Source organism: Cornus florida, unplaced genomic scaffold (assembly GCF_030987335.1).
Source record: "Cornus florida cultivar Cherokee Brave unplaced genomic scaffold, ASM3098733v1 CherokeeBrave_3.0.0_Hap2_Chr01, whole genome shotgun sequence".
In the NCBI taxonomy this organism is placed as follows: domain Eukaryota; kingdom Viridiplantae; phylum Streptophyta; class Magnoliopsida; order Cornales; family Cornaceae; genus Cornus; species Cornus florida.
Window position 1 is genome coordinate 117,233,935 of NW_026775571.1, and position 24,493 is coordinate 117,258,427.

At 41.1% G+C, this 24,493-nt stretch overlaps 1 protein-coding gene across 1 annotated transcript; it reads left to right on the top strand.

The window, feature by feature from the left end:
* Positions 1–2,011: 2,011 nt before the first annotated feature.
* Positions 2,012–23,766, top strand: LOC132316670 (uncharacterized). Its single transcript, XM_059815146.1, has 18 exons — positions 2,012–2,434; positions 4,100–4,219; positions 4,318–4,443; positions 4,540–4,602; positions 16,658–16,765; positions 17,369–17,446; positions 18,116–18,208; positions 18,365–18,451; positions 20,076–20,177; positions 20,316–20,435; positions 20,558–20,620; positions 21,046–21,185; positions 21,614–21,695; positions 21,779–21,837; positions 21,982–22,027; positions 23,078–23,169; positions 23,251–23,320; positions 23,418–23,766. Exons 1-18 carry the CDS (start codon positions 2,198–2,200, stop codon positions 23,487–23,489), a joined length of 1,758 nt encoding a protein of 585 aa, XP_059671129.1. The 5' UTR covers positions 2,012–2,197; the 3' UTR covers positions 23,490–23,766.
* Positions 23,767–24,493: the final 727 nt, after the last annotated feature.

Genomic DNA, 24,493 nt, shown 5'->3' on the forward strand with positions numbered 1-24,493 from the left:
TGACTAGCCAATAAAAAAAAGAAAAGACACCCCTCAAGTTTAAAATTAACAAAGATACCTGACAATAGTGAATTGACTTTATTATTATTTGTTTTAAATTTGACAAATATAATATTTTTTATTAACTTAAATACCCTTGGATAAAATATATTTAAAGGAAGTTGAGAGAATCGATTTGCCTCCTACTCGTTTTGGGTGTAATAGCAAGGCAGAGGAGGTGGTGACTCGTTTTGGGCGCAATAGAAAGGTGGCGGTGGTGGTGATGGGTGATCGAAGTCAGATGGTGGCAATGGTGGTGGTTGGAAGGTGTGGAGGTGGATGTAGTGGTAGGACTCAGGAGTTTGGGGTCTGGGTGTGTATGGTGGTGGTTTACAATATACATAGATAGCATATATATATATATATATATATATATTCTATTGAGGTGTAAATATAAAGAGTATATAAAGCGTCATTTAAGAGTTTTGATAATTTAAAATTTAAGGTTAAAGGGCAATTTTGACTTTTTTCAATTTTTAAGAATTATTTCGATCCAATTTTTGACTTATGTATAACTTACTGGTCTTACTAACGGTTGTCATTGTACTTTGCCCATAAGAAAAAAACAGCCTAATTCTACTTACATTCCTCCACTTTTAACCATATTTTACTTACATCTTCTTTGAGTTTCAATATTCTAGTATTTGACTGCCTTCTACTTTATTAATAGAGTTATGTGATTTTACAGTTTTACCCATCAATTATATATTATATTTATAAATAAATAAATTATATATGAAGCTAAAAGACTAAAATACCCTTTAATTTTGCTCCATCTGTATAGAGAGAGAGAACAAGCACTTGAAGCCATGAAACAAACAAGCTCTTGAAACCATGAAACAAAGAGACTATAAATCCAAAAATCAATCCATTAAAGTGCGACAATCGACAATGAGAGAGATGTAATGAAAATCAATCGTTCTTGCCATTTTTTTACTCCATGAATATGGGGTAGGCAGTGATGTAATGGCAAGGTTTTTAGAATAGTCCAGCTTTTAGATATCAAAAATACGTTTAACAAGCTACTAAACGAGGGACCCGAGGAGACCGCAGAAACTTGTCTACAAGTCCAAGAGCAAACGAAATCTCTGGGCGAGTCAAATGGTTTTGGAGTGACGAGTCAAATGGTCTCTGGCAACGACGCTTGAGATCGGCATCCGTTTCACCCCCGAGTCCAACTCGGACGAATCAACCTTTGAACCCGACCGCATCAGTGCATCAGTGCTTCGTTCGACTCCGTCGACGTCAACGAAATCTTGGAGTTGTAGCGTCAAGTACAAGTGGCTCGAGACGGCCTGGGTTTAGCTCATCAAATTTCAACGAAGTCAAAACGGCAACGTCGTTTTGATCGACGCCTTTGTAGTATCCATCACCCCAATCCAGAACCGGCGAAACAGAGACGATCGAGGAAAAATGAAGGTAGATCGGTGTCGGAGGCGGTGATGGTGTTGCCTCCGCTGTGCCGAGTTTTAGCCTATCTTCCTCTTTCTAACTACTTTCTTCCTCCCTTTTTCTTGAATCAAGGTTAGAGAAAACAAAATCGCCGATCGCCGAATCGCCGCTAGAATCCCTCGTCGAAAACTCCTTTCCACGACCCAATCGCGGTATGGAGCCTTGTGTTTGAGAAACACCACTGTTCAAGGAGTTGTAGGGTAGAGAAAAATCTGTAATAGTATGTAATTTTGTGGTGGTGTAAGGTTAGTTTTGGAATTTTACGTTGATGAATGTGGTTAAAAATATCATTTCGAATATTAGAAGGGCAAAATAGATCTTGTACTGATTTATTTGTACTACATCAGCACAAACTGTTATTGACCTGACGACAGGAGGGAGTAGCGTGGTACTGAATTCAAAATCTCAGGAGGTAAATGAAATATTGAAACTTAGAGGGTGTAAGAATTAACCCAAGAAAAAAAGAAAAAAACAAAAGTGGCTATATAAAACCTGAAAATCCCATATGCTGTTTGTCACGTGTCTAATATATTCGTGGTTATTTTAAGCGAGTGACAATACGATTCTCGCTGTGTGTACCTGTGTGTATCTCTCCTCTCCGAACTCAACCGTTGGTTGGTTAGAGATCAATCAAACCAGGGCAAAGCTTTTATTTGAGAATTCTCTGGTTAACCAATCAATCGTCGACAATACGGAGAAGAAGAAGATGACAGCCGAAGTAGCAAACGGCGTGGCAGAGGCTCTCTCGTACCCCAACGGCAATCGCAAGCATCAAAACGCCACCGCCAAGAAATCGCGGGAGAGCGAGCGTCGGAGGAGGCGACGGAAGCAGAAGAAGAACAACAAGGCCTCTCAGTCTGCGACGGACGCCACCGCCGCTGACCACAGCGACGCCACCTCAGATGACGGCGACAATGCTAAGGAGAACGCCGACCCTCAAAAGGTCTTTCTAATCCGCTTATTCGTGGTAGTTTCTTAGGGTTTTCACTTCGTAGTCCGTCGTGAGTGCATTGTAACTATTTGAATGGAGATACAAATATTTGGAGGTTATTTGGTGGATTTGGGTCATAGATCTGCCGCAAATAAGGGTTTTCTAAGTTCGCTATTTTCCTATGAAGGCTTTATTTTATTGCTCGCCTTATGTCGATAGGTTCTTTAGTTCTGGTAACATATTCTGCATTGGTTTGGATTTACTTTTAATTATCAGAATAAGATTGAACTTGCATCTGATAGCAGCAAAAATTAGGGTTTTCTATTGAAACACATTGACTATCTGCTGAGGATTCGTTTCATTCCCGTTCATGATCATATGCTCTCTCCTTCTTCATTTTCCCGTTTATGTTTTAGGGGTTGTTATTGTTATCGCATTAGTGAATATTCAGTTAGTGTGTGGTTGTTTGGTGGTTGTGTTGTAGGCATGCTGATGGTTTGGTATTAAAATTCTAGGATGTTAAGCATTATTTGTAGATGGCTGTATAGAAACTGGTGATTTTTCCAGCACACACTCTGCATGCAATCTGCTTTAGGGTGTTGAAGATGCAATGCACTGCAGTTATATGTACTTGAATTGTGGGTTTTCTAATTTGATTGTCTGACTATCTAGCTATGTAAGTCATATCAGGTTTCACTTATACTCCTTTTGGTAGTTTAGAAACCGATATCAGATGAATTAAAGCTTTAATTAGTTGGTACACTCTGTTTCAGCTAGAACCTTACTAAAAATCTAATTACTGGATGAACATTGAATCAAAAGGCAATTTCATATACAAAGTCACACTGATTTTGATAATTTGGTTTGTTTAAGCACATTTAGATAGAGTGGTTGGTGTTTCTATTGATGAACGTGAAACCTGTCCAATCTATGGCGTTGTGATAAAAAAAGAGAAGGATAATAAAAAGGGCATAGACTAATTTGCGTCCTGCTTACGTGGGTTCTTGTCAGGTGAAGGCTAGAGGCAGGTTGCTATTAGACTAGAAGAACAATAAAAACCATAAATATTTTGTTGTCCCGATTATCCTAGGAATTTTTTTGAGTTTAGAAAGTAATTTGAACACCTTATTTCTTATTATTTATTGGCATGGAGAACAAACTTACCCAAAGTAAAAAGCCGTCATTGTATTGACTGTAACGTCCCTTGGATACTAAAGAGCAAAATATGTTGTACTCCCTCCGTCCCAAAATAGTTGGGCACTTTGGGAACTGTGACTCACAAAACATTTCCCAAAGTGCCCAACTATTTTGGGATAGAGGGAGTACTTTGTATTTGTTTTCCTGTACTATTTTTACACTTTCCTTGTAATTGAACAAAGTCTTACATGCTGTTTTCTTATTTCTTAGGAGTACATGCTCAGTAGCGCATGGGTTTTTTTTTTCTGTAGATTTCTATGTAATTTACCTATAGTTTATCTAATTGTTTTCTTGTATATATATATATCTTGTTGATTTGATTGACATAAATTTATGTTTGAATCTTATTCGTTAATTAGTTGTTGTGTTGTGAATGTGGAAATTGCTACATTATCGTTTATGGATGACAATTTATCAAACTGCTAATTCTGGCGTATAGATCATAACTTCTGTGTTTTCACTTGTTTTTGAAATTGATAGGCTTTGAAGCAAGTTGAAGTGGAGTATGTACCAGAAACGGCAGAACTTGATGGTAATTTAGATGAGGAATTCAGAAAAATCTTTGAGAAATTTAATTTTAAGGAAGTTGCTGGTTCTGAGGTAAATGGAGATTTACTCGGCCATTGATCACAGATTTAAATAAATTATGACTGCAAGTTTTACCTGGTACTTAAAACTTTCCATTTAAACTCTTTCAGGGAAATGATAAAAAGGATGAGTCTGTACTCAATGCAGCCTCGAATAAGAAGGTGGACTCGGATTCAGAAGAGGAAGAGCAAGATGATCAAAAAAGAGAGGGAGGCATCTCTAACAAAAAGAAAAAGGTTTTGCTTTGTAACATCTCCTTTACTATTATTGTTGTTGTGATAATGATGATGATGTCTTGAGTATTATAAGGCTAATGTTGCACTCTCTTTCAGCTTCAACGTCGGATGAAGATTGCTGAACTGAAACAGATCTGCTCAAGGCCTGACGTAGTGGAGGTAATGGCAAAGAGGTTGACTTGATTTTTATAGTTAGTTTTCACATTTGTTGTTAGCCTTTTTTTTTGGATGCACTATAATGAGTTTAGAGTAGGCACACACATGTTGACACAATCATCTGTACTGCCACCTCCTTCCTGCACCCTTGCTCCAGCTCTTGGCACCATTGAGAATGGCCATGGAAACAACTTATTAATCAGCCTTTATGTAACTCAAAATAATAACATGTATCATTATATATATATATATATATATAGACAGAGAGGTTGAGAATGAAGCTAACCAATGTCGTAACCAAGAGAAGAGTACCAGGCTCCTACTTCCCAAAGGGAGATCAGGGGTTCAAGCCTTGGTGGAGGCATGCGTGTGAGTACCAACTAAGAAAAAAAAAAATCAGAGATTAATGTTTTTGACGGTGTAGATATAGGGGAGTACTTGCCTGCTGTTGATAATTGGGAGATCTTATTGGGATAAAAGGGGTTCATATCTGAGTAAGTATAATTTAATTAAAAATGAACTGATCAAGTTATAAGGAAAAATAAAGGTTGGTTTTGTAAAATGTGAGGTATTTGGATGCGTGATGTAATGGATGTAGCATAACCTATGTGGTTACTCATGTTGGTTACTTCCTTCAAAATGCATGGATACACATGTTTTAATACCAAATCCCATAAATTTGTTTTTGCTATGATTTCATTAAACTTGTAAAAATAATTTTGTATCTGTAATGAATTTACATTGAATTTTAAGTTGTAATCAATAAGAAAAACTTACAATCTTTTATATATCACCACCACTTTTGTGACTACAAAATGCACTTAAATATGAAAAGAAGTTCTCTAATCAAGCATGTTCAAACAATACTGCAATATTATTATTATTATTTGAGGATACCAAAACGACCCGGGCTTGGAATGATCCATATTGCATAGGATGGATCGGATCGGGATGGAGCCAGTTCGCGTCGTATGGGCCCAGGTCCATAAAGCCATTTCAGAAGCCCATGATGAAATGGGAGGAACCGAGTCCAGCCAAAGTAGAATAGGATAAGATCAGCTCAGTGGAGGTTGTAACTGTCTATAAATAGAAGGGATTAAGAGGGAAAAGGAGGTTGGAAAAAAAAATCATTGGGAGTGTAAAGTTTCTCTCTCTACAATTAGGGAACAATTCTTTGTACTTTCAATTGGCGCCGTCTGTGGGAAGAACAAGAAGGATTGATTGATATTATTCTAGGTCGGATCGATTCAACGCATTCTGCGAGGAAGACGACTACTCTGCGAAAGCTGAATCAACATTGATGATAATACGATCTGTCTTGACGAGTCAAGGCTCCGGTTGATTTCGGAAAATTGGCGTCCGATCCAAGCAGATCAGATCCGTGCTTGATCCGGCGAACTGCGCAATTGCGATCTGTTGTGATTACTGAATCCGGCCAGTAGCGGACTGAATTCAGCAAGTGAAAGTTCAGATCTGGTGTGCGCGCGTTAGCGGAGCTCCGATTTGGTCAAGAAGTCTGCAGTTGATGACTTTGCTCTGATCTGGAATGATGATCGGAGAGGCGAACTCGAATCCTTTGGAGAACGGCCAGCAGACAAAGCTCGACGAGCTCATGAACATGATCGATGCTTTGAGGAAAGAAAATGCAGAGCTACGAGCTGGAATGGAGCATCGTGAGGCTCTTGTAATTCCGAGGCCACCTCTTGAAGGAGAGGGAGCTTTACCGTCCGAAGCTGATCGTCAAGGTGATCCAGAAGACGTCAATCGTGGTGGTCTACGTCGTGATGAAGATATAATCGGTAATCTGCCTCCGAATGCCGGCAGAGTAGAAGATCGGGAAGGATCTGTTCGTCTGGAACCGCATCATAAACGGATTATGAGGGAGGAAGCACTAGCGTACGAACATCGGGTTGCGTCACCATGGCGGAGTGAATTTACGGAGGATAGGTCGTTCGATCCGCCATACAGACCTTCATTAGCGACAGTTGATTACAATAGCTCGGAAAGGAGATCTGCCGATCGAGGATTTCCGTCACGATTTTCAAGAGAAAACGAAGCATTGCGTTCCTCAGCGAGGACGGTCGCATCACCGTTCACTGATGAATTTCTGAACGCGCCGAATCCGAAGAAGTTTTCCATGTCAATCTTCATTCTGTTTGACGGAACAACTGATCCGGTCGATCACATATACCATATTCAGTTAAAAATGGCTTTGAATACTAATAATGATCCTTTGATGTGCAAGTGTTTCCCTACGAGCCTGGCTGGACCAGCTCTCAATTGGTTCAAGAATCTGGCTCAAGGCTCAATCGCCAGTTTCCAGGACCTATGCGATAAGTTCATAAGCCAGTATTATGGGAATAAGCGTCCAGCTAAGGATGTATCGAGCCTTTTTACAATGAGGCAGCATGAGGATGAGCGGCTCCAAGCTTTTCTCACCCGGTTCAACCTCGTTAAGAGCATGGTAATGGAGTGCCACCCGTCCACAGCAGTCCAAGCATTTAAACTCGCAATGAACCGGGGGATGCCGTTCCACACCAGCTTGGTGGTTAATACGCCAAAGACAATGGACGAGCTGAACGAGAGAGCTGACGGTTTTGTTCGCCTCGAGGAGGAAGAAGCAGCTAATTCAAGGAAGACGTCAGTTATTTCGACGGAGGAGAAGTCCAAAGCCAAGATCCGGCAAAAACAAGCTCAACCGCAACGTCACCCCCCATGGAAAGCGGAGAAGAGGCCTAGGGAGGAGGAATCAGTCACTCCACTCAGAGTCACTTTAGCAAGGCTATACCAGGAGAACAAAGATAAGTTTCGTCCTCCTCTGCCAATCAGGCAACCTCTTGAACAAAGGGATCAGATTAAACATTGTGCTTTCCATAGTGATTTTGGGCATCAGACTAACGAATGCAGGAACCTAAGGAGGCAGGTAGAGATGCTGATCGCGAAGGGGGAGTTTGCGAGCTATGTCCAGGGTCCGGCACAAGAGCATTATCGCCCGACTGAGCAAATCAAGCGGAACCAGAGGCTGAACCAGCACAACTCCCAACCCGTCCGGATTATAAACGCAATTCATGGCCGGCCTGAACAAACGACGGAGTCAGAGGAGTTGCTCAGGACAAGGTTACGCCAGGCCCAGCTGAAAAGAAGAATTGGCAGTGTGCATGCTTTACACCAGCAGAACGCGTCCACATTGATAAAGTTTGATAAAACGGACCTGCTACGCGTTCAGATTCCTCATGAAGATCCACTAGTCGTCAGTCTGACAATTGCAGAATGCCTGGTTCGGAGAGTCCTGATTGATCCAGGAAGTAGTGCAAATGTCATGCCCAGGGTAACGTTCGACCGACTGGAGATCGCACCCGAAAAACTCAAACCCACAGGGAATCCGTTGCTCGGATTTGATGGGAAGCGAGTGGAACCCATTGGAATAGTAGAATTGACAGTACAAGCCGCTGAGCGGGTTCTGACTGAAAGTTTCGTGGTAGTGGAAATTTATCCGTCATACAACCTTTTGATGGGCAGAGGATGGATTCACAGAATTCAGGGCGTTCCGTCAACCTTACATCAAGTAATGCGATGTTTAGGTCCGGATGGAACCAAGGTGATAGATATACATGGGGACCAGGTTGCGGCTAAAGAATGTTATTCATTAACTCTGAAATCTGCTGGAAAAGGGAAAAATCCCATCCGTTCTGCCATTCCAAAATAGCAATTACAGAACCCTTCTCCCAGCAAGGATGGGGGGGAGGAGCCGCCAGTTCTGACCACAGAACCCCTTCGTGAAGCAAAGATTGATCATGGAAAACCAGACCGAACAACAAGGGTGGGCACCAAACTCACTGAAGAAGAGAGATTAGAGTTGACTAATTTCCTGATTCGGAATGCGGATGTATTCGCATGGAGCCATTCAGATATGCTGGGGATAAATCCTGCTGTATCCTGCCATTCCCTCAATGTGGATCCGAATGCAAAGCCAGTGAAGTAGAAGCAGAGAAGATTTGCTTCAGAACGAAACCAAATTATAGCTGAGGAGGTTGATCGGCTGCTTGAAGCCGGATTCATCAGAGAAGTACAGTACCCGGCCTGGCTCTCTAACGTTGTTGTAGTGCAGAAGAAGAATGGGAAATGGAGAGTGTGCATCGACTTCACCAACCTAAACAAAGCCTGCCCAAAGGATAGTTTCCCATTGCCCAGGATTGATCAAATGGTAGATGCCACCACGGGATATGAGCGGTTGACTTTCCTGGATGCTTATTCCGGTTATAACCAAATTCCTATGGACCTAGTTGATGAAGAGAAAACTTCATTTGTTACTGAACGAGGGACTTATTGCTATAAAGTCATGCCATTCGGATTAAAAAACGCTGGAGCTACTTATTAGAGGCTGATCAGCAAGATTTTTAAGGGCCAGATGGGCAGCACTGTCGAGGCTTACATTGATGATATGGTGGTCAAGAGTAAAAAGAAGAGCGATCATTTAGCGCACCTGCAAGATGTATTCGATGTGTTGCGCCAGTATGGGATGAAGCTTAATCCGGCCAAATGCTCATTCGGTGTGAGCTCCGGACAATTCCTGGGACATGTGGTCAATCATAGAGGAATTGAGGTCAGCCCAGCACAGGCAGAAGCCTTAATCAGGAATGCAGAACCAAAGACAATTACAAAGGTGCAGGCACTCACAGGCAGGATAGCCGCACTGAGCCGATTTATTTCCAAGCTTTCGGACCGCTGTAAACCTTTCTTTGATACAATACGAGGGCATGGAAGACAAACCTGGGGGGGATGAGCAACAGCAGGCACTAACCAGCCTGAAGGAGTACATGCGTAATCCTCCAGTTTTGTCTGCTCCAGAACCGAATGAGAAACTTTTTCTATATCTCGGGGTGTCCAGTATAGTGACCAGTGCCGTTCTGATCCGTTGCAAAGAGGGCAAGTAGTTCCCGGTGTTTTATGTTATCAAGACGATGTCTGAACCGGAGAGAAGGTACTCTAGGGCCGAACGAATGATCTTGTCGCTGGTCAACGCAAAAAGGAAGCTTAGACACTATTTTGAATCTCATCCAATCGTCGTTTTGACAACTTTCCCTTTGAGAATAATCCTGCACAAACCGGACCTGTCGAGGAGAATGACCAAGTGGGCCATTGAATTGAGTTCATTTGATATCACGTACGAGCCCAGGACGGCGATCAAAGGACAAGCGGTGGCGGATTTCCTACTTGACTGTGATGCTGAAGATACGGTGGAGGATTGTAACTGTTCTTGGTGGAAGCTTTTCGTGGACGGCTCCTCGAACCAGATGGGGGCCGGGATTGGAATTCAATTGCAAACGCCAGAAGGAACTACGCTGAGCCAAGCGATAAGACTAGAGTTCAGCGCGACCAACAATGAGGCAGAATACGAGGCGTTGATAGCTGGGCTGAAGTTGGCCAAGGAATTGAAGATCAAGAATCTGATGGCTTATAGTGATTCACAACTAGTCATTCGACAAGTCAATGGGGACTATGGGGCCAAGGATGAGACTATGGAAGCATACCGTACTGCGGTTCTGCGTGAGGCGAAAGCCTTTGATCAGATCAGGTTTATCCAATTGCCGAGGGAATATAACGAAGATGCCGACCGCTTGGCTTGTAGTGCATCCAGTTCTGGAGATACTTTAGCTAGGGTCATCCCGGTCGACATACTGATCCAACCTTCCATTTTTGAAGAACTGCCTGATACGAGCACTCAACATATGAGCCGAGCTGGATTGATCCAATCATGGCTTACATACGTAGTGGTACACTCCCCGACCGTAAGGACGAGGCAAGAAGAATCAGGTCCAGCGTAGCAAAGTATGCCATTGTGCACGATCAGTTATATAGACGCTTCTACTCGGGTCCATATTTGAAGTGTGCTACCCCTACAGAAGCTAGACAGATTATGCGAACCATTCACGAGGGAGTATGCGGAAATCACTCCGGAGGAAGATCTTTAGCACACAAAGCAATGACACAGGGGTACTTCTGGCCAAACATGGCACGAGATGCAGAAGAATTCTCTAGAAGATGCGATAAATGCCAGAGGTTCGGGTCATTGATACATCAACCACCTGAAGACCTGCACGTAATGGCCACCCCATGGCCTTTCGCGCAGTGGGGGATGGACGTGGTTGGCCCTTTGCCGACTGCAAGATCGCAGAATAAGTACGTTCTGCTAGCTACTGATTACTTCACCAAATGGGTAGAAACAAAGCCGTACCCTAGTGTCACCCAAACTCAAGTAAGACGCTTCATCTGGAATAATATTATCTGTCGTTTTGGCGTACCAAGGTCAATCGTGATGGACAATGGAACCAACCTCGATAGCAAGCAAGTGAGGGAGCTGCTGGAAGAATATGGAATCAATCAGAAGTTAGCAGCAGTCAGTCATCCCCAGGCTAATGGTCAAGCCGAAATCACAAACAGGACAATATTTGCTTGTATCAAGAAAAAGCTGGAGAATGAAATAGGCAAATGGTTGGATGAGCTACCGAACGTCTTGTGGGCTTACAGAACAACCCCAAGACGACCAACTGGAGAGAGCCCATTCGCTATGGCCTATGGCACCAAGGCGGTGATACCAGTCGAGCATTTGGTTCCAACTGTAAGGAGCTTGGCGTGGGATCAAGAGCAGAATGATAAAATGCTGAGGTTCAATCTTGATTTGTTGGAAGAAAAAAGGGATGCGGCTGCAGTGAGGCTCGCCTCTTACCAACGGACGCTCGTGAATAGCCATAACAAGAAGGTGAGGCACAGGGGTTTCGCTCCTGGCGATCTGGTTCTGAAAAGGAAGGTGGGAATAGTCAAAAAGATGTTCTCCCCATGGGAAGGTCCGTACAGAATAGCAGAAGTCACAGGGAAGGGGGCATACGTCCTAGAAACTATGGCAGGAAGGGTAGTCAATAAGCCATGGAATGCTATGTCTCTGAAAAGGTACTACCAGTAAAAGTAGAATTTAATTTCAAGCATATTGTACGTTCTGAATTGCATACTTGCAAGTGTACGAAATTTCCATGCTTTATAAAAAGCCTTTTCTCTGTTAAAAATCTACACTCTTCCCATTCAGCAAGTTAGTGGCAGCTGGCACTTAAAGCCGAATGCCAAACACTTGCTCGAAAAATGAAAAGCCAAGTGGCAAGAGGCGTTCAGGCCGAGCGCTAGGCATTCAGCAAGTTAGTGGCAGCTGGCACTTAAAGCCGAACGCTAAACACTTGCTCGAAAAATGAAAAGCCAAGTGGCAAGAGGCGTTCAGGCCGAGCACCAGGCATTCAGCAAGTTAGTGGCAGCTGGCACTTAAAGCCGAACGCCAAACACTTGCTCGAAAAATGAAAAGCCAAGTGGCAAGAGGCGTTTAGGCCGAGCGCTAGGCATTTAGCAAGTTAGTGGCAGCTGGCACTTAAAGCCGAACGCCAAACACTTGCTCGAAAAATGAAAAACCAAGTGGCAAGAGGCGTTCAGGCCGAGCGCCAGGCATTCAGCAAGTTAGTGGCAGCCGGCACTTAAAGCCGAACGCCAAACACTTGCTCGAAAAATGAAAAGCCAAGTGGCAAGAGGCGTTCAGGCCGAGCGCCAGGCATTCAGCAAGTTAGTGGCAGCCGGCACTTAAAGCCGAACGCCAAACACTTGCTCGAAAAATGAAAAGCCAAGTGGCAAGAGGCGTTCAGGCCGAGCGCCAGGCATTCAGCAAGTTAGTGGCAGCTGGCACTTAAAGCCGAACGCCAAACACTTGCTCAAAAATGAGTAAGAAAAACACCGCGAAGCTGAAAATAGAAAACTCAATGGAGGAAAGTGATGCTGAGCAAAAATATTATCATTCATAGCCAAAAAGGCTCAAAGGTACATAGTACCATACATGTAGATTCAAAAAAAAAAAAAAAAAAAAAAAAAAAAAAAATGCTATTGGGTCTCAATTCTGGTCTTCTCTAGACTGTGGCCTGTCGTTCTCGCCACCATCTGCCTCTGGACCATCGAGATCTCCATCTGCCCTGTCATCCTTAGAAGGGGAGTCGAGATGAATCACCCCCGCAGCAGGCATAGGTCTCTCGGCAGCGACGGAGGAAGAGGGTACGATGGTAGAAAGGGGAAGAATGTTCAAAGGATGAAAAGGTGGGATAATTCCTGAAGATGTGACCTCTATGCATTCAATAAAAATGTTCTCGGCTGGGTCGCATGGTGGATTTTGATAGTTGTTTGGGGGGTGGATGTCCAGAGAAGCGTCTAGTTCATCAGGACCAGCACAAGAGCTTGATTCACCTTCGGGTGGAGAACGGTCAACAAAACCGTCTCTGTACCCTTCAGCATACCGTATGGCACTGGTCCTGGTAAAGCGAGCAAGGAGAGCCCTCATCCCCCCTTCGACTCTGCTGATCATGTTCATCAGAGAAGACCGTTCGTTCAGAAGTTTTTCTTTGGAATTCGCATAAGATAACCGTTCAGCAATGAATGAACGCTGAAGGTCCCCCTTTTCGGCTTTGAGAGAGTCCCTTTCTGTCAGAGCTACACTCTTCTCGGTTTTTAAGACATCAATCTCATCATGAAGAGAGTCCTGTTCGGTCTTCAGGGAATCCCGTTCAGCTATGAGAGAATCCCTCTCGTTTTCCAGACCGTCTCTCTCTGCCCTTAAGTCAGCAACTTCCTTCTCAGAATCCCTAAGCTTTGACTCCAGCTCATCAACTCTGGCCTCAAGGAGAGTCTCTGCTTCAACAGACCTTTTAAGGCCCACAGAGAGAGACTTGAGTTTTTTATTCAGGGTTTCAACTGTTTTCTGAAAGGTGAACATCCCGAACAGAGTCTGCATGAGGAAAAAGAAATTCAGATCAGACCAAGTACAAAGGAATCATAACTGAAAAGGAACACAGTTCAGTGGAAGAAGGGTCACCTTCACAGCAGCGGCCGGGAGCCGTTGGAACATCTCACCAAAGGACAGTTTGTTCTGGATTTCAAGGTCTTTGGGGGTCCAGAGGCCCTTATAGAAAGCAAACGAGGTTAGGGGGTCTTTATATATTGAGTCAGTGGGGCCAATGGTTGATCCATCTTCACGGTTGAACAAAGGTTGCCATGGAAGAACGGATGGAATTGGACCAGAGGTTCTGGCCGACTCACCTTCAGGAATAAAGAACCGGGCAGGGGGCGATGGTTCAGTAACCCTGAAGGAAGCCGTCCTTATCCTTTGGGTCGGAGGGATATCACTCTGATCATGACCGCCCTCAGGCATTGGCCTTTTTCCAAACTCTTTTCCAACAGAGCAGCATTAGCTGGCCCCCCGTTGTCCTCAGAATTTCCAGCATCCTGAGTGCTTTCTGAAGAAGTGTCGGACGAAATGCTTGATGGTATAATGACGGGGGCAGCAGGACGGACTTCAGCAGCATGGCCCGCAACAGGGTTCTCAACATGGATGAGCTCTAAAGGCGCATCAGCAGAACGGGTTGAGACTTGAGTTGCAGCTGGGGCAACCACAACCTGCTCCGGGGCAGAGACAGCAGGAAGAGAAGATGTGGAAGCTGGTGTAGGTGGTGGAATAACGGCAGGAGCTTTAGAAGGGGTAGGAGCAAGATGCCTCCTCCTGCTGAACGATGGGATCTGAATATTCTCCATTGTAGACCCTAAAAGAGAGATGTCAGAAAGATTATCAGATGTAAGCAAATCAATAGCTGAAGGAACATCGTTTAGCACGTTTTCTTGCAAGGTATCTAGCCTAGCCCTGCAGACGCTATAAACTAGTTCATCATGGGGAATTTCAAGGCATCTACAAAGAAAAGTGCAAAAGCGGGGAAGACAACTTTCACAGTGGCATTCAGAAGGATATTTTTTCAGCTTCTTGTAGCCAGAGACAGAACAGGTTCCAAAGGAAGAGGGGATAGGGAAGGAACGGCTGAGCGGAGTCCGCCAATTCCCACCAACCACAATTAAATTCCGCCTCCAACCCTTTTCAAATGAGCTTTTATCAGTGCAAATCGACCGTTTGTCAATAGGAAAGAAGTGATAGTACAAGTCGTTTTGTGAGATCTTGTTAATCCGATAGCAGAGGAGAAGGTCAATAACGTCAAGATTGAGACCCCTGTCACGATTCAAGAGCAGGAGAACTGAAATGACCCTAATAAAGTTTGGGTTAACTTGCAGGGGGCAGAGCCCCAATTTGTTGAAAATGTAGCAAAAGAATGGGTGTACGGGGAACCTAATGACGTTCAGGTGAACGGCAGAGAACAAAACTTCCCCAGGAAGAAGACCCTCACCGGATCTCTCGTCTAAGTTTGTTGGATAGACTCTGAGAGAAACGTCGCGAGGAATACAATTTTTGGATCGAATGGTGTTCAGGTTAGGGGAAGCCATGAAAAGGGAAAGAATCCTAGGCAGTAAAGGCGCCTTTAAGGAGAGGATGTTTAAAAAAGAAAAGAGAAACTAACCTCGAAGGTTTGAGATGAACTCAGCAACGGCACAGTAGCTAAAAATCAAAAAGGAAGGACTCGTCGGAAGAACTTGCCGGAGAAAGTAAAAAGGATCGCTGGAATGTGCAGGAAAGCAACAGGGAGTAGAAGCAAAGGGGTAAGAGAGAGGACGAAGGAGAGAAAGATCAGAATTTATAAAGAGAAGAAGTAAAAGCGACATGGAACTCTATAGGTCAAGGCAAAAAGTGGCGCTGCAGATCTCGAAACCTGGGTTCTCGTACCAGCCGTTCGATTCCTCGAGTTATTGCTCCAAGCCGTCAGACCAAGATCGTGTCCTTTCAAAAATCTCACCCTCATTAATGAGGAGAGAGATTATTGGGGGCAGATGAGGATACCAAAACGACCCGGGCTTGGAATGATCCACATTGCATAGGATGGATCGGATGTGAGTAAACGGGATGGAGCCAGTTCGCGCCGTATGGGCCCAGGTCCATAAGGCCATTTCAGAAGCCCATGATGAAATGGGAGGAACCGAGTCCAGCCAAAGTAGAATAGGATAAGATCAGCTCAGTGGAGGTTGTAACTGTCTATAAATAGAAGGGATTGAGAGGGAAAAGGAGGTTGGAAAAAAGAATCATTGGGAGTGTAAAGTTTCTCTCTCTACAATTAGGGAACAATTTTTTGTACTTTCATTATTATTATTATTTTGGGTTTTAAACAAAAGGAAATGAAACAGTAACGCGAAAAACACATTATGCAAAATAGTATAGTTGCACTCCGCTTTTGGTGTGCAATTTTGTCATTTCCATCATTACAAATTTAAGTGGAGTGCATGTGGTGAGAAATAAAATGGGCATTAAATCTCCCCATATAAATACATATTGAAAGAAGGCTGAAATGAGGTTGCCAGTGACAATCATTGGTTCATTACCAAAATGAGTGGCATGGAAGATTCTCATATTGAGATTGGGATGGGACTAAGTGCTACTTCGTTCATCTGCCCCGGCCTCCAGGAAATATTTATTTGAAAAATCCCAATATGGTATTCTCTCATGATTGTTTTGAATAGTTGACCAGTGATGGAAATATCTATTATAGAAGTATAAGGTGGAACTGCTTCTTCATACGTTGGTGGTGATTGAGAGTAATATTGAGTTGGTCTGAGTATTCAGCGTAATACTGAACTTGAGGAGGATAAAACCATATGATGGGTGCTATGATGGTTGATAGCATTTGGATTTTGTGTAGTTTTTTTCCTTGTACATTTGCTTGTATGGGGGTTGCATCCCTTTGGTGCTTATAGAAACATATTAACATGCTCTTGCTTTCATAGAACAAAAACAAATGTTTTCATTGCCAAGTAGCTTTTTTGGGCCTTTTGAGTTATGTTGAATGCCTTGGTTGTTCTTTACCAGTTAGAAAGTTAAACGCTCCATAACCTCAGGAAGAGATGACTGATAAAATCACGTTTGATTCATTTCTGGCTTGTTTATTGTTAAATAATTGATTTTCATCGTGGTTCAACTATTTATAGATTTGATGAAATGTTGGCTTGTTATTATTGTTACAGTTGATGTGGCGGTGAAAGCTATTCCTTATTTTTGTTTTTATTGTTCCAATTGTCATGTTATAATTTATATTATTTCGGTTTTTTTCAGGTGTGGGATGCAACTTCAGCAGATCCTAAGTTACTGGTATTTCTTAAATCGTATCGAAATACTGTACCAGTGCCGAGACATTGGTGCCAGAAAAGGAAATTTTTGCAGGTTAATAACTCTTGCTCTAATAAGACTTGTTTTGAAATCTATACATGCATTATTAGTGGGAGTAATTTTCCTTTTCTATAGAATGCTAAATAAGAATAGCTTGATGGTATTACTCAAAATGAGGCTTTTTGGGAAGAGGGTTAGGGAAGATAACATTGATGAGGTTTCTCTTATATGTATATATGTGATTCTTGCAGGGGAGCGGCATTGACAATAATGGAGCCGGGACATGTAGGTGTTTGGCAAGGGGGACCCTTGAATGGTTTCTCTTTTAGTATGTTTATTAGTTTGGGTTGGGAACTAGACATGCATATGATGTGTTCTGGGAAAATTACAAGTCTTGGCATGAAATACTTCCCTGTAACTTAGGGGGTTTTCACCAGCAGGATGCTAATTAATCTTCTTTGAATTTACAGATTCCTTTTCATTGTGCATAGTGCTGGGCTGGGATATTATGCCCGTCTTTCCGATATTCTGGGCTGTTCTGTTTTCGAACATTTTAAGATTCATTACTGACAAAGTTTCAAGTGCGGAATAATTTTAACGATATATGTGCTGCTGGATAAATTTTGTACCTAATCATGGTTCATATTTATTTTGCAGGGTAAGCGTGGTATTGAAAAACAGCCATTTCAACTTCCTGATTTCATAGCTGCTACAGGAATTGAGAAAATTAGACAGGTAGGGCTTATCTTGTTACTTGTTCATAGTTACAGTTCATGCTCTCCTAAATACTTCATGTTCCTGCTTTTTCAGTAATGAAAAAAGAGCAAAGTGCCATTGCATGTTATTTTTTGTGTGGAGTGTCTGATACCCTCTGTTGTTGTTTGGAATCTGAATTGAGCAAATAGTGCCATACTTGTTTTTATTCCTGAGCGCCAAATTGATTATCCTTGGTCTTTTGTATGTACTCCTTATTCAATCGATATTTAAATTTTCAAACTTTACCTGCCATTCGGCTTAGGGTAATAATTCTCCTCTTTGAACCAGGCCTATCATACTTGATGCTTACATTTAAACTTGTCCTTTTGGCAATTGGTGTGTAACTTCCCTCACTTTACTTGCACATTGTGGAGATGAGGCATTAGAAATGAATTTTTAGTAGTAATGTAATAAATTACTTATACGCTGATGTCATCAAACTGGCAAAATGTAGAAGAGCCAGTTACCCTACATCAATTTTTTATCTTCTAGACTTATTAGTACCGTTATATATGCATCTTTTCTTGTTAGGAGCACTTCTCTAATGCTGTTGTTATGGGTTCTGCTATTTGTCCATACACTTCTTTTAACTGATCTGGGCAATATGCGAGTTTGTCAGGGGTAATCTGTTGACTGTTTCTTGTGCAGGCTTACATCGAAAAGGAGGACAGTAAGAAGCTTAAACAGAAGCAACGTGAGAGAATGCAGCCAAGGATGGGAAAAATGGATATTGATTATCAGGTCTCTTTAAATTCTTGATTTATAAGTTGCGTGGGATTTGGTAATTCTTTTGGTTCTCATGTTGTAATTCAAAAGAGGGGGCAGGTGCTACACTAATACTTTTATATCCCAAAAAGTTTCATATTGTACTGACACTGTGCATGTTCTTGTTTGCAGGTTCTCCATGATGCTTTTTTCAAGTATCAGACTAAGCCAAAACTGACGTCACACGGTGATTTATATCATGAAGGAAAAGAGTTTGAGGTATGAACCTTATATTCGAATTTGTTTGCTACATATATAAACATTAATGCATTCATAGTCTTCATCACTGCTATATCAATGAACTAATTTTTTCCCCTTAGTTTTTGGTTCCCTCCTTCCAGTGGGATTTTACCCTATTTTCTAGGGAGAGCCACCGGCAAGTCAACTTGTGCTAGATCCTATTTTATTCAGAAATGTGGGGGAAGTTTATATGGATGAAGGGGCGGGTAAGGAGAGATGTAAACCTTGGTTTCAGATTGGGATTTGGGAGATAGTTGTTGATCAGCCTCAAGGCAATTAAATGTGATGTTTGATAGATTATGTTGATAACATAATCCTGGCTGTTGAGTGCTATTCACTCCATAAAGCTAAATTGATATAATGATGCTTATGTGATGACAATCTAATCTCCCACTTGATGAGTTTTTTTTTTGCCTTCTGGTTTTATTTTGGTCTGAAACTTGTGGTTGTGCATGTAATATTTTTTCTTTCCTTGTTCTATTTATTTATATCTTTACTTTTTATTTTTTTATTATTTTTTAATAAATAAAAGATCATATTAAAGCAGCCAGAGCGGGGCAAACTCAAGCACATGCAAAGTATGCATTGTCAAGCCTGAGAGCACTACTTAAAGCTCAAACTCCCCAATATTCTACAAAAGAATCAGGAAAACAAAAATATCCTTTGATGACCGAAGATATAAAGAGCTTAGCTTAATCTGCAATATGGCTACCCATCTTCTTATAACCAATTATTTTGTGGACTCTCTCATTCCAATCACATGACCAGAGGCAAAGGCACACTACGTTTGACCCTGGCAGTCTCTTCCTCTTAAGCGTCTCCTCTCTACACTTCCAGAACCTTTAACAGTAATCGACTTATCAAAAAAAAAAAATAGAACCTGTAACAGTAATTTGGACTTGACAATTAAACAACAAACAGCCAAAGGATATATCACTACTCTTGGGCTATTGAACAACACTGAAAAAGCTGGTGATTAGTGTGGTCATCTCTACATTCTTACAACAACTTTGGTTACAAACATTTTTGTTTGGCCGAATTGTCAGGTTAGAAATTAGGTTATCCTAAGCTGTTGTCCTTGTGAGAAATGCCACTTTGGTAGGTGCCTTTCAATGTAATTACTTTTATTTCTTACACTTCCTTCCCTCTCAACATCCCATAGAGTGAACAGACCTCAAACCTACCATTCCTCTCTCTCCTCTACCAAACTGCATCTTCCCATCTCCCAAGTCTATTAGTCCTACTTTTTTGTAGTGAGAGATTGGTAAAAGCCTTAGTCTATTCCTTCATAACATCAGGATAGCGGCATTGGGATAACATTTTGATCATCTCTCCAAAACTGTAAAGCCAACAATGAAGTTTTCTGGAATTTTGGATGCATTTCATCTTAAACTTAGTAGCTAGAAGACATCGAACCTGTTTACCAATATGGGGATGGTTGAGGATTCATATCTGTCATTTTTGTTGCATGCGAATTAAGTCACACATTTCAATTGACCATTTTCATGCATTTAATACAATTTTAAACTTGTGGGAATTGAAGAAGTACTTCTTTGAGGACCCAATGGTGGTGTTAATTTACATTTTTTAATGTGGTGTACAGGTGAAGCTAAGGGAGATGAAGCCAGGAATGTTATCGCAGGAACTAAAAGAAGCTCTTGGTATGCCAGAGGGCGCTCCTCCCCCATGGCTTATCAATATGCAGGTCAGATAAGCTTGTATAATGTGTTTGATTTTGATCCTTTTAGTTCCCTTGGGACTTTATTGTTTCATACATTTTGGAAGAAAGATAGGTTTTATTAGTATGAGTTCTTTCTTCTTGACTGAGATTTTTAATTGCCAGAGATACGGTCCCCCACCTTCTTATCCACATTTGAGAATTCCTGGACTGAATGCTCCTATTCCTGCCGGAGCAACCTTTGGTTATCATCCTGGAGGCTGGGGTAAACCACCTGTGGATGAAGTATGTTTTCCCCCTTTAGTTCTTCACTTTCTGTTCTTGCGTTTTCTTTGTTAATTGATTTGTACACCACTGTTATATAGCAATATTTTCTTGTCTAATATTATTTTTTCCCCCTTAATTAGTTTGGGCGCCCTTTGTATGGAGATGTCTTTGGTGTTCAGCAACAAGAACAGCCCAATTATGAGGTACTTTCTCATATAATAGTTTTTCCTTATATTCTGGGTTACTAGGTTTTTATATTTAATCATGTGGCCCATGTGAATGTCAATTTTTATGAGCAATATTACTGACAGACTGAAATGGTAACCATTGAAAATAACACCACTATTCCGTCTTAGCATTCTCTGTCTTCTATTTTCGAAGATGATTTATATATATATTTTTTTTTTTATTTTTATTTTTTATTTTTTTTTTTTGTGACAAGTGCTTTTAAAGATGATTGCTGGGGAAATAGAAAGACCAATCACTGTTATATGTGGCAGCTTGAGTCATAGTCCTTGTCTTTTGTTCATAAAAGAATTTAATTTCTCGTACATTTTTTCTAATTATTTGTTTTTTCAAAATCTATAATTATACATTCACTTATTATATATTGTCTATTGACATTCAGGAAGAACCAGTTGATAAGACCAAGCATTGGGGTGATTTGGAGGAGGAGGAAGAGGAAGAGGAGGAAGAAGAGGAAGAGGAAGAACAGATTGAGGAAGAGGAACTGGAGGCTGGCATTGAATCCGTGGATAGTCTTTCAAGGTATTGCACTTGCTCACTTCTGGTGGTGTATTTTTTGTGTTCATGTCAGAAGAAAGGTTTAAATGGGCGGTTGTCTTTCAAGTTTTGGTAATTTTGGTTATAAGCACTATTCTGTTAGACAGTCTAATGTCGTTGAGTGCATGTCTGGATCACCATCGTATTGGTGATTGTATAAATTATGGGTATTGATCAAAGACCTAAAACTTACCCCACAAACGTACACATGCAATGGGTCCTACCATTTCAACATGTTTATGTGCTACGCTGACCATTTAGATCAGGCAGGATGTTTAGCATTATCGCCACACACTAGGAGGGAAGTCTTATCGAGGGGCTAGTTGGGTCTAGGATTTTGTGTGTGTGTGTGAAGAACTTCAATTCCCGTTGCTGAGTTATTTTTATGTATTATATTTTTACCTCTTACACAGCACACCTACTGGCGTTGAGACTCCAGATGTTATTGACCTTCGCAAGCAGCAGAGAAAGGAGCCTGAGAAGCCTCTCTACCAAGTGAGTATATGATCAGTGAAACTGCCATTTTTAGTATAATTTTGGCTTGCGGCTCACATGCCTTTTTGCTTTGTCTCATAAAGGTACTTGAAGAAAAAGAAGAAAAGATTGCTCCAGGGACCTTACTTGGAACAACCCATACGTACGCAATCTGCTCGTACTTGTGAACTTAGTTTTTTTTTTTTTTTTTTTTTTTTTTGGGGGGGGGGGGGGGGGGGGGGGGGGGGGGGGGGGTGGGTGGGGTGTTCCTTTTCTTGATTTAGTTTTTATTCTTTCCTTTCAACAGGTATGTGGTAAGCGGTGGCACTCAAGACAAAACAGCAGCCAAAAGGGTAAGAAATTTTTTGATTTCTTTTTCTTATCCACTTCCTGAAAGCAAAACTTTTCTTTGAAAATCGAGTACATCATTTGTTTCATCATGGATGACCTGGACCAATAATTGATGTGCTTTATAGGGAGAGGTCATTACATGCCATTCACTGAAGGAGTGTGATCAAAATATTTTCTTTTTCAGTTTTTTGTTTGTTTGTTTTGTTTTTTTTTGGTTTTGTTTGTGAGGTAGGAGTGCGTACATAAGAGTAAGGGATCATTGATAAGTGCGGACATAGAGTAAGGAATCATTGTTTGATACAATGTTAGAAGGTTGTGCTGTCAAGTGTAAATGGGGGTTTGAGTTGAGGGTAACATGTTTAGGTCTGTCCCAAGTCTACCCTTGCATTATGCTGTATTGGCAGTAGAAGTATCGAGTAATGACTTTAGCATGATGTTGCTGCTTAAAACGATGGAAAATGTATTGTTATTTAGGATATATTACAATTTATTTTTAAAAAATTAAAAGGTAGTAAAGGAGATATACACTAAGATTATAATAATCAGTTGAAACTTGTAAAGAAGACAGAGATGTGGAACCTGCAAGTATGCACTCTTCTAATCGAATATGTTCTCACAGGACTCGGCTTATTATTAAGATAATACTGAAGTAATGTTGTTTTCCTTGTGAATGAATCACGATTGTACTACTGCATCTGTTGGGTGATCGGCATACTGGTTTCATTGTAATTATCTTTCTTTCTTCTGTGTGTGTGTAAATTTTCTTTGAAGTGTCAATTAATGTCACTACTTAGTTAACGAAGTACACTATGTATTTCTTTCCGTTTCTTTTTATAAAATATTCTCCTATAAATTCCGTTGCAAACATAAACATGGTACATGTCGTTATAGTTATCTTTTGTTTGGCAAACTGAGAAAGTGAGCAAGTTTATTATAACATCAATTTTCTTATCTAAAGCTATGATCGTTCCTTGTTAGACACAATGGCACAATCATTGTGATGTGTCTGAGACATTATTTATCAATTATGACTCATGTCATTCTGGTTTCAGGTTGATCTTCTTAAAGGTCAGAAATCTGACAGAGTTGATGTCACATTGCAACCGGAGGAGTTGGAACTTATGGACAATGTTTTGCCTGCGAAGTAAGTGTTAATAGCGATACGATTTTGGTGTTAGTTTATTCTCTCTGGGGGTTATATTCCTATTGTTGTTTGGTTTTTCAGGTATGAGGAGGCAAGGGAAGAGGAGAAACTGCGTAGTCAGCGGGAGGACTTCAGTGACATGGTTGCTGAGGTGTGTCTCAAAACAATTTTGTTCAATATCATATTACTTTTTTTTTTTTTTTCCTTTTCTATTGAGACAGTTTTAATGATAAATTGAACTGATGCAGAATGAGAAGAAGAGAAAACGAAAGATGCAGGAAAAGGACGGCAAAGCAAAGAAAAAGGATTTCAAGTTTTAGGGCGTTTATGCATTTTGTTTGTTAGTGATATTTGGATGCTGGGGTCCTCCATAAAGTTGTCACTTAATATTTAGCAGAATTGTATGGAACAAATTGTATCATAGTTTGGTTAATATTCCATGGATATAAATATATATATCCCTGCTGTGTGAGTTCATTGATGTGCTATCATCGCTGGCATTAATGCTAGTTACTTCCCCTACCATGGGTACTAGATCTGCTGTTGGTGTATTTCCTGTCTGATATGTTGATAAACGCCTAATGTTTTGTTGTGTTATTGAATGTGGAACTCGCTAGGGTGAGTTGGGAAGAACTAGGAAAGGCAGATTAGTGAGCTTGGCATACTACTAGTACTACTGTTAACCAAAGACGAGTAATAAATTATTTGGTTCAAAAGAGGTGAAACATTTTCCAACCATTTGGTTGGAAGGAGGGATAAATCAATTTTTCATTGTTTGAAGGGAGGAAAAGCAAGAGGGTAAGAAATTATAAAAAGTGCCCCAAAAATTTTCATCTCAAAAGAGAACAGGGACATTTATGTATAATGTGAAGTCACATTATTGTCCTTCATTAATTTTATGATAAAAGTATAATATAAAAGCTCTCGTTTTCTTCCTTCTAATCAAACGTGTTTTATCTCACCTTCTTCCTTCTAATCAAACGTGTTTTATCTCACCCAACCTTTGTTTCCCAATGAATGCTCCTTCCATTCTTTCCACCATCTCCTCTACCCTCTTTTCTATCCTTCTTGCCAAAAGAATGATATCGTGAAATTAATTTATAAAATAGCAAATTTCACTTTTAACTTTATTTTTCCAATAAATTATTAAGAGAATAAATGTAAAATTAATTTCAATTTTAGTATGATTTTCAGTATAGGTGACATACTTTAGGGGAGATGTGTGGTACTACGGTGAACATAATTTACCCTAAAACCTTACCTTGCTTATTCTTGGGTGGGTTAGGCTATGTCCACGTGGCATCTAACAACGGCCCATGCTTGT

What these genes read in the sequence shown, in the direction of transcription:
- LOC132316670 (XM_059815146.1), top strand. Translation starts at nt 2,198, where the DNA reads ATGACAGCCGAAGTAGCAAACGGCGTGGCAGAGGCTCTCTCGTACCCC. An exon ending in TCTCTAACAAAAAGAAAAAG is followed by an intron (nt 4,444 to 4,539) that starts GTTTTGCTTTGT and finishes ACTCTCTTTCAG; the next exon opens with CTTCAACGTCGGATGAAGAT. An exon ending in CATGGCTTATCAATATGCAG is followed by an intron (nt 20,178 to 20,315) that starts GTCAGATAAGCT and finishes TTTAATTGCCAG; the next exon opens with AGATACGGTCCCCCACCTTC.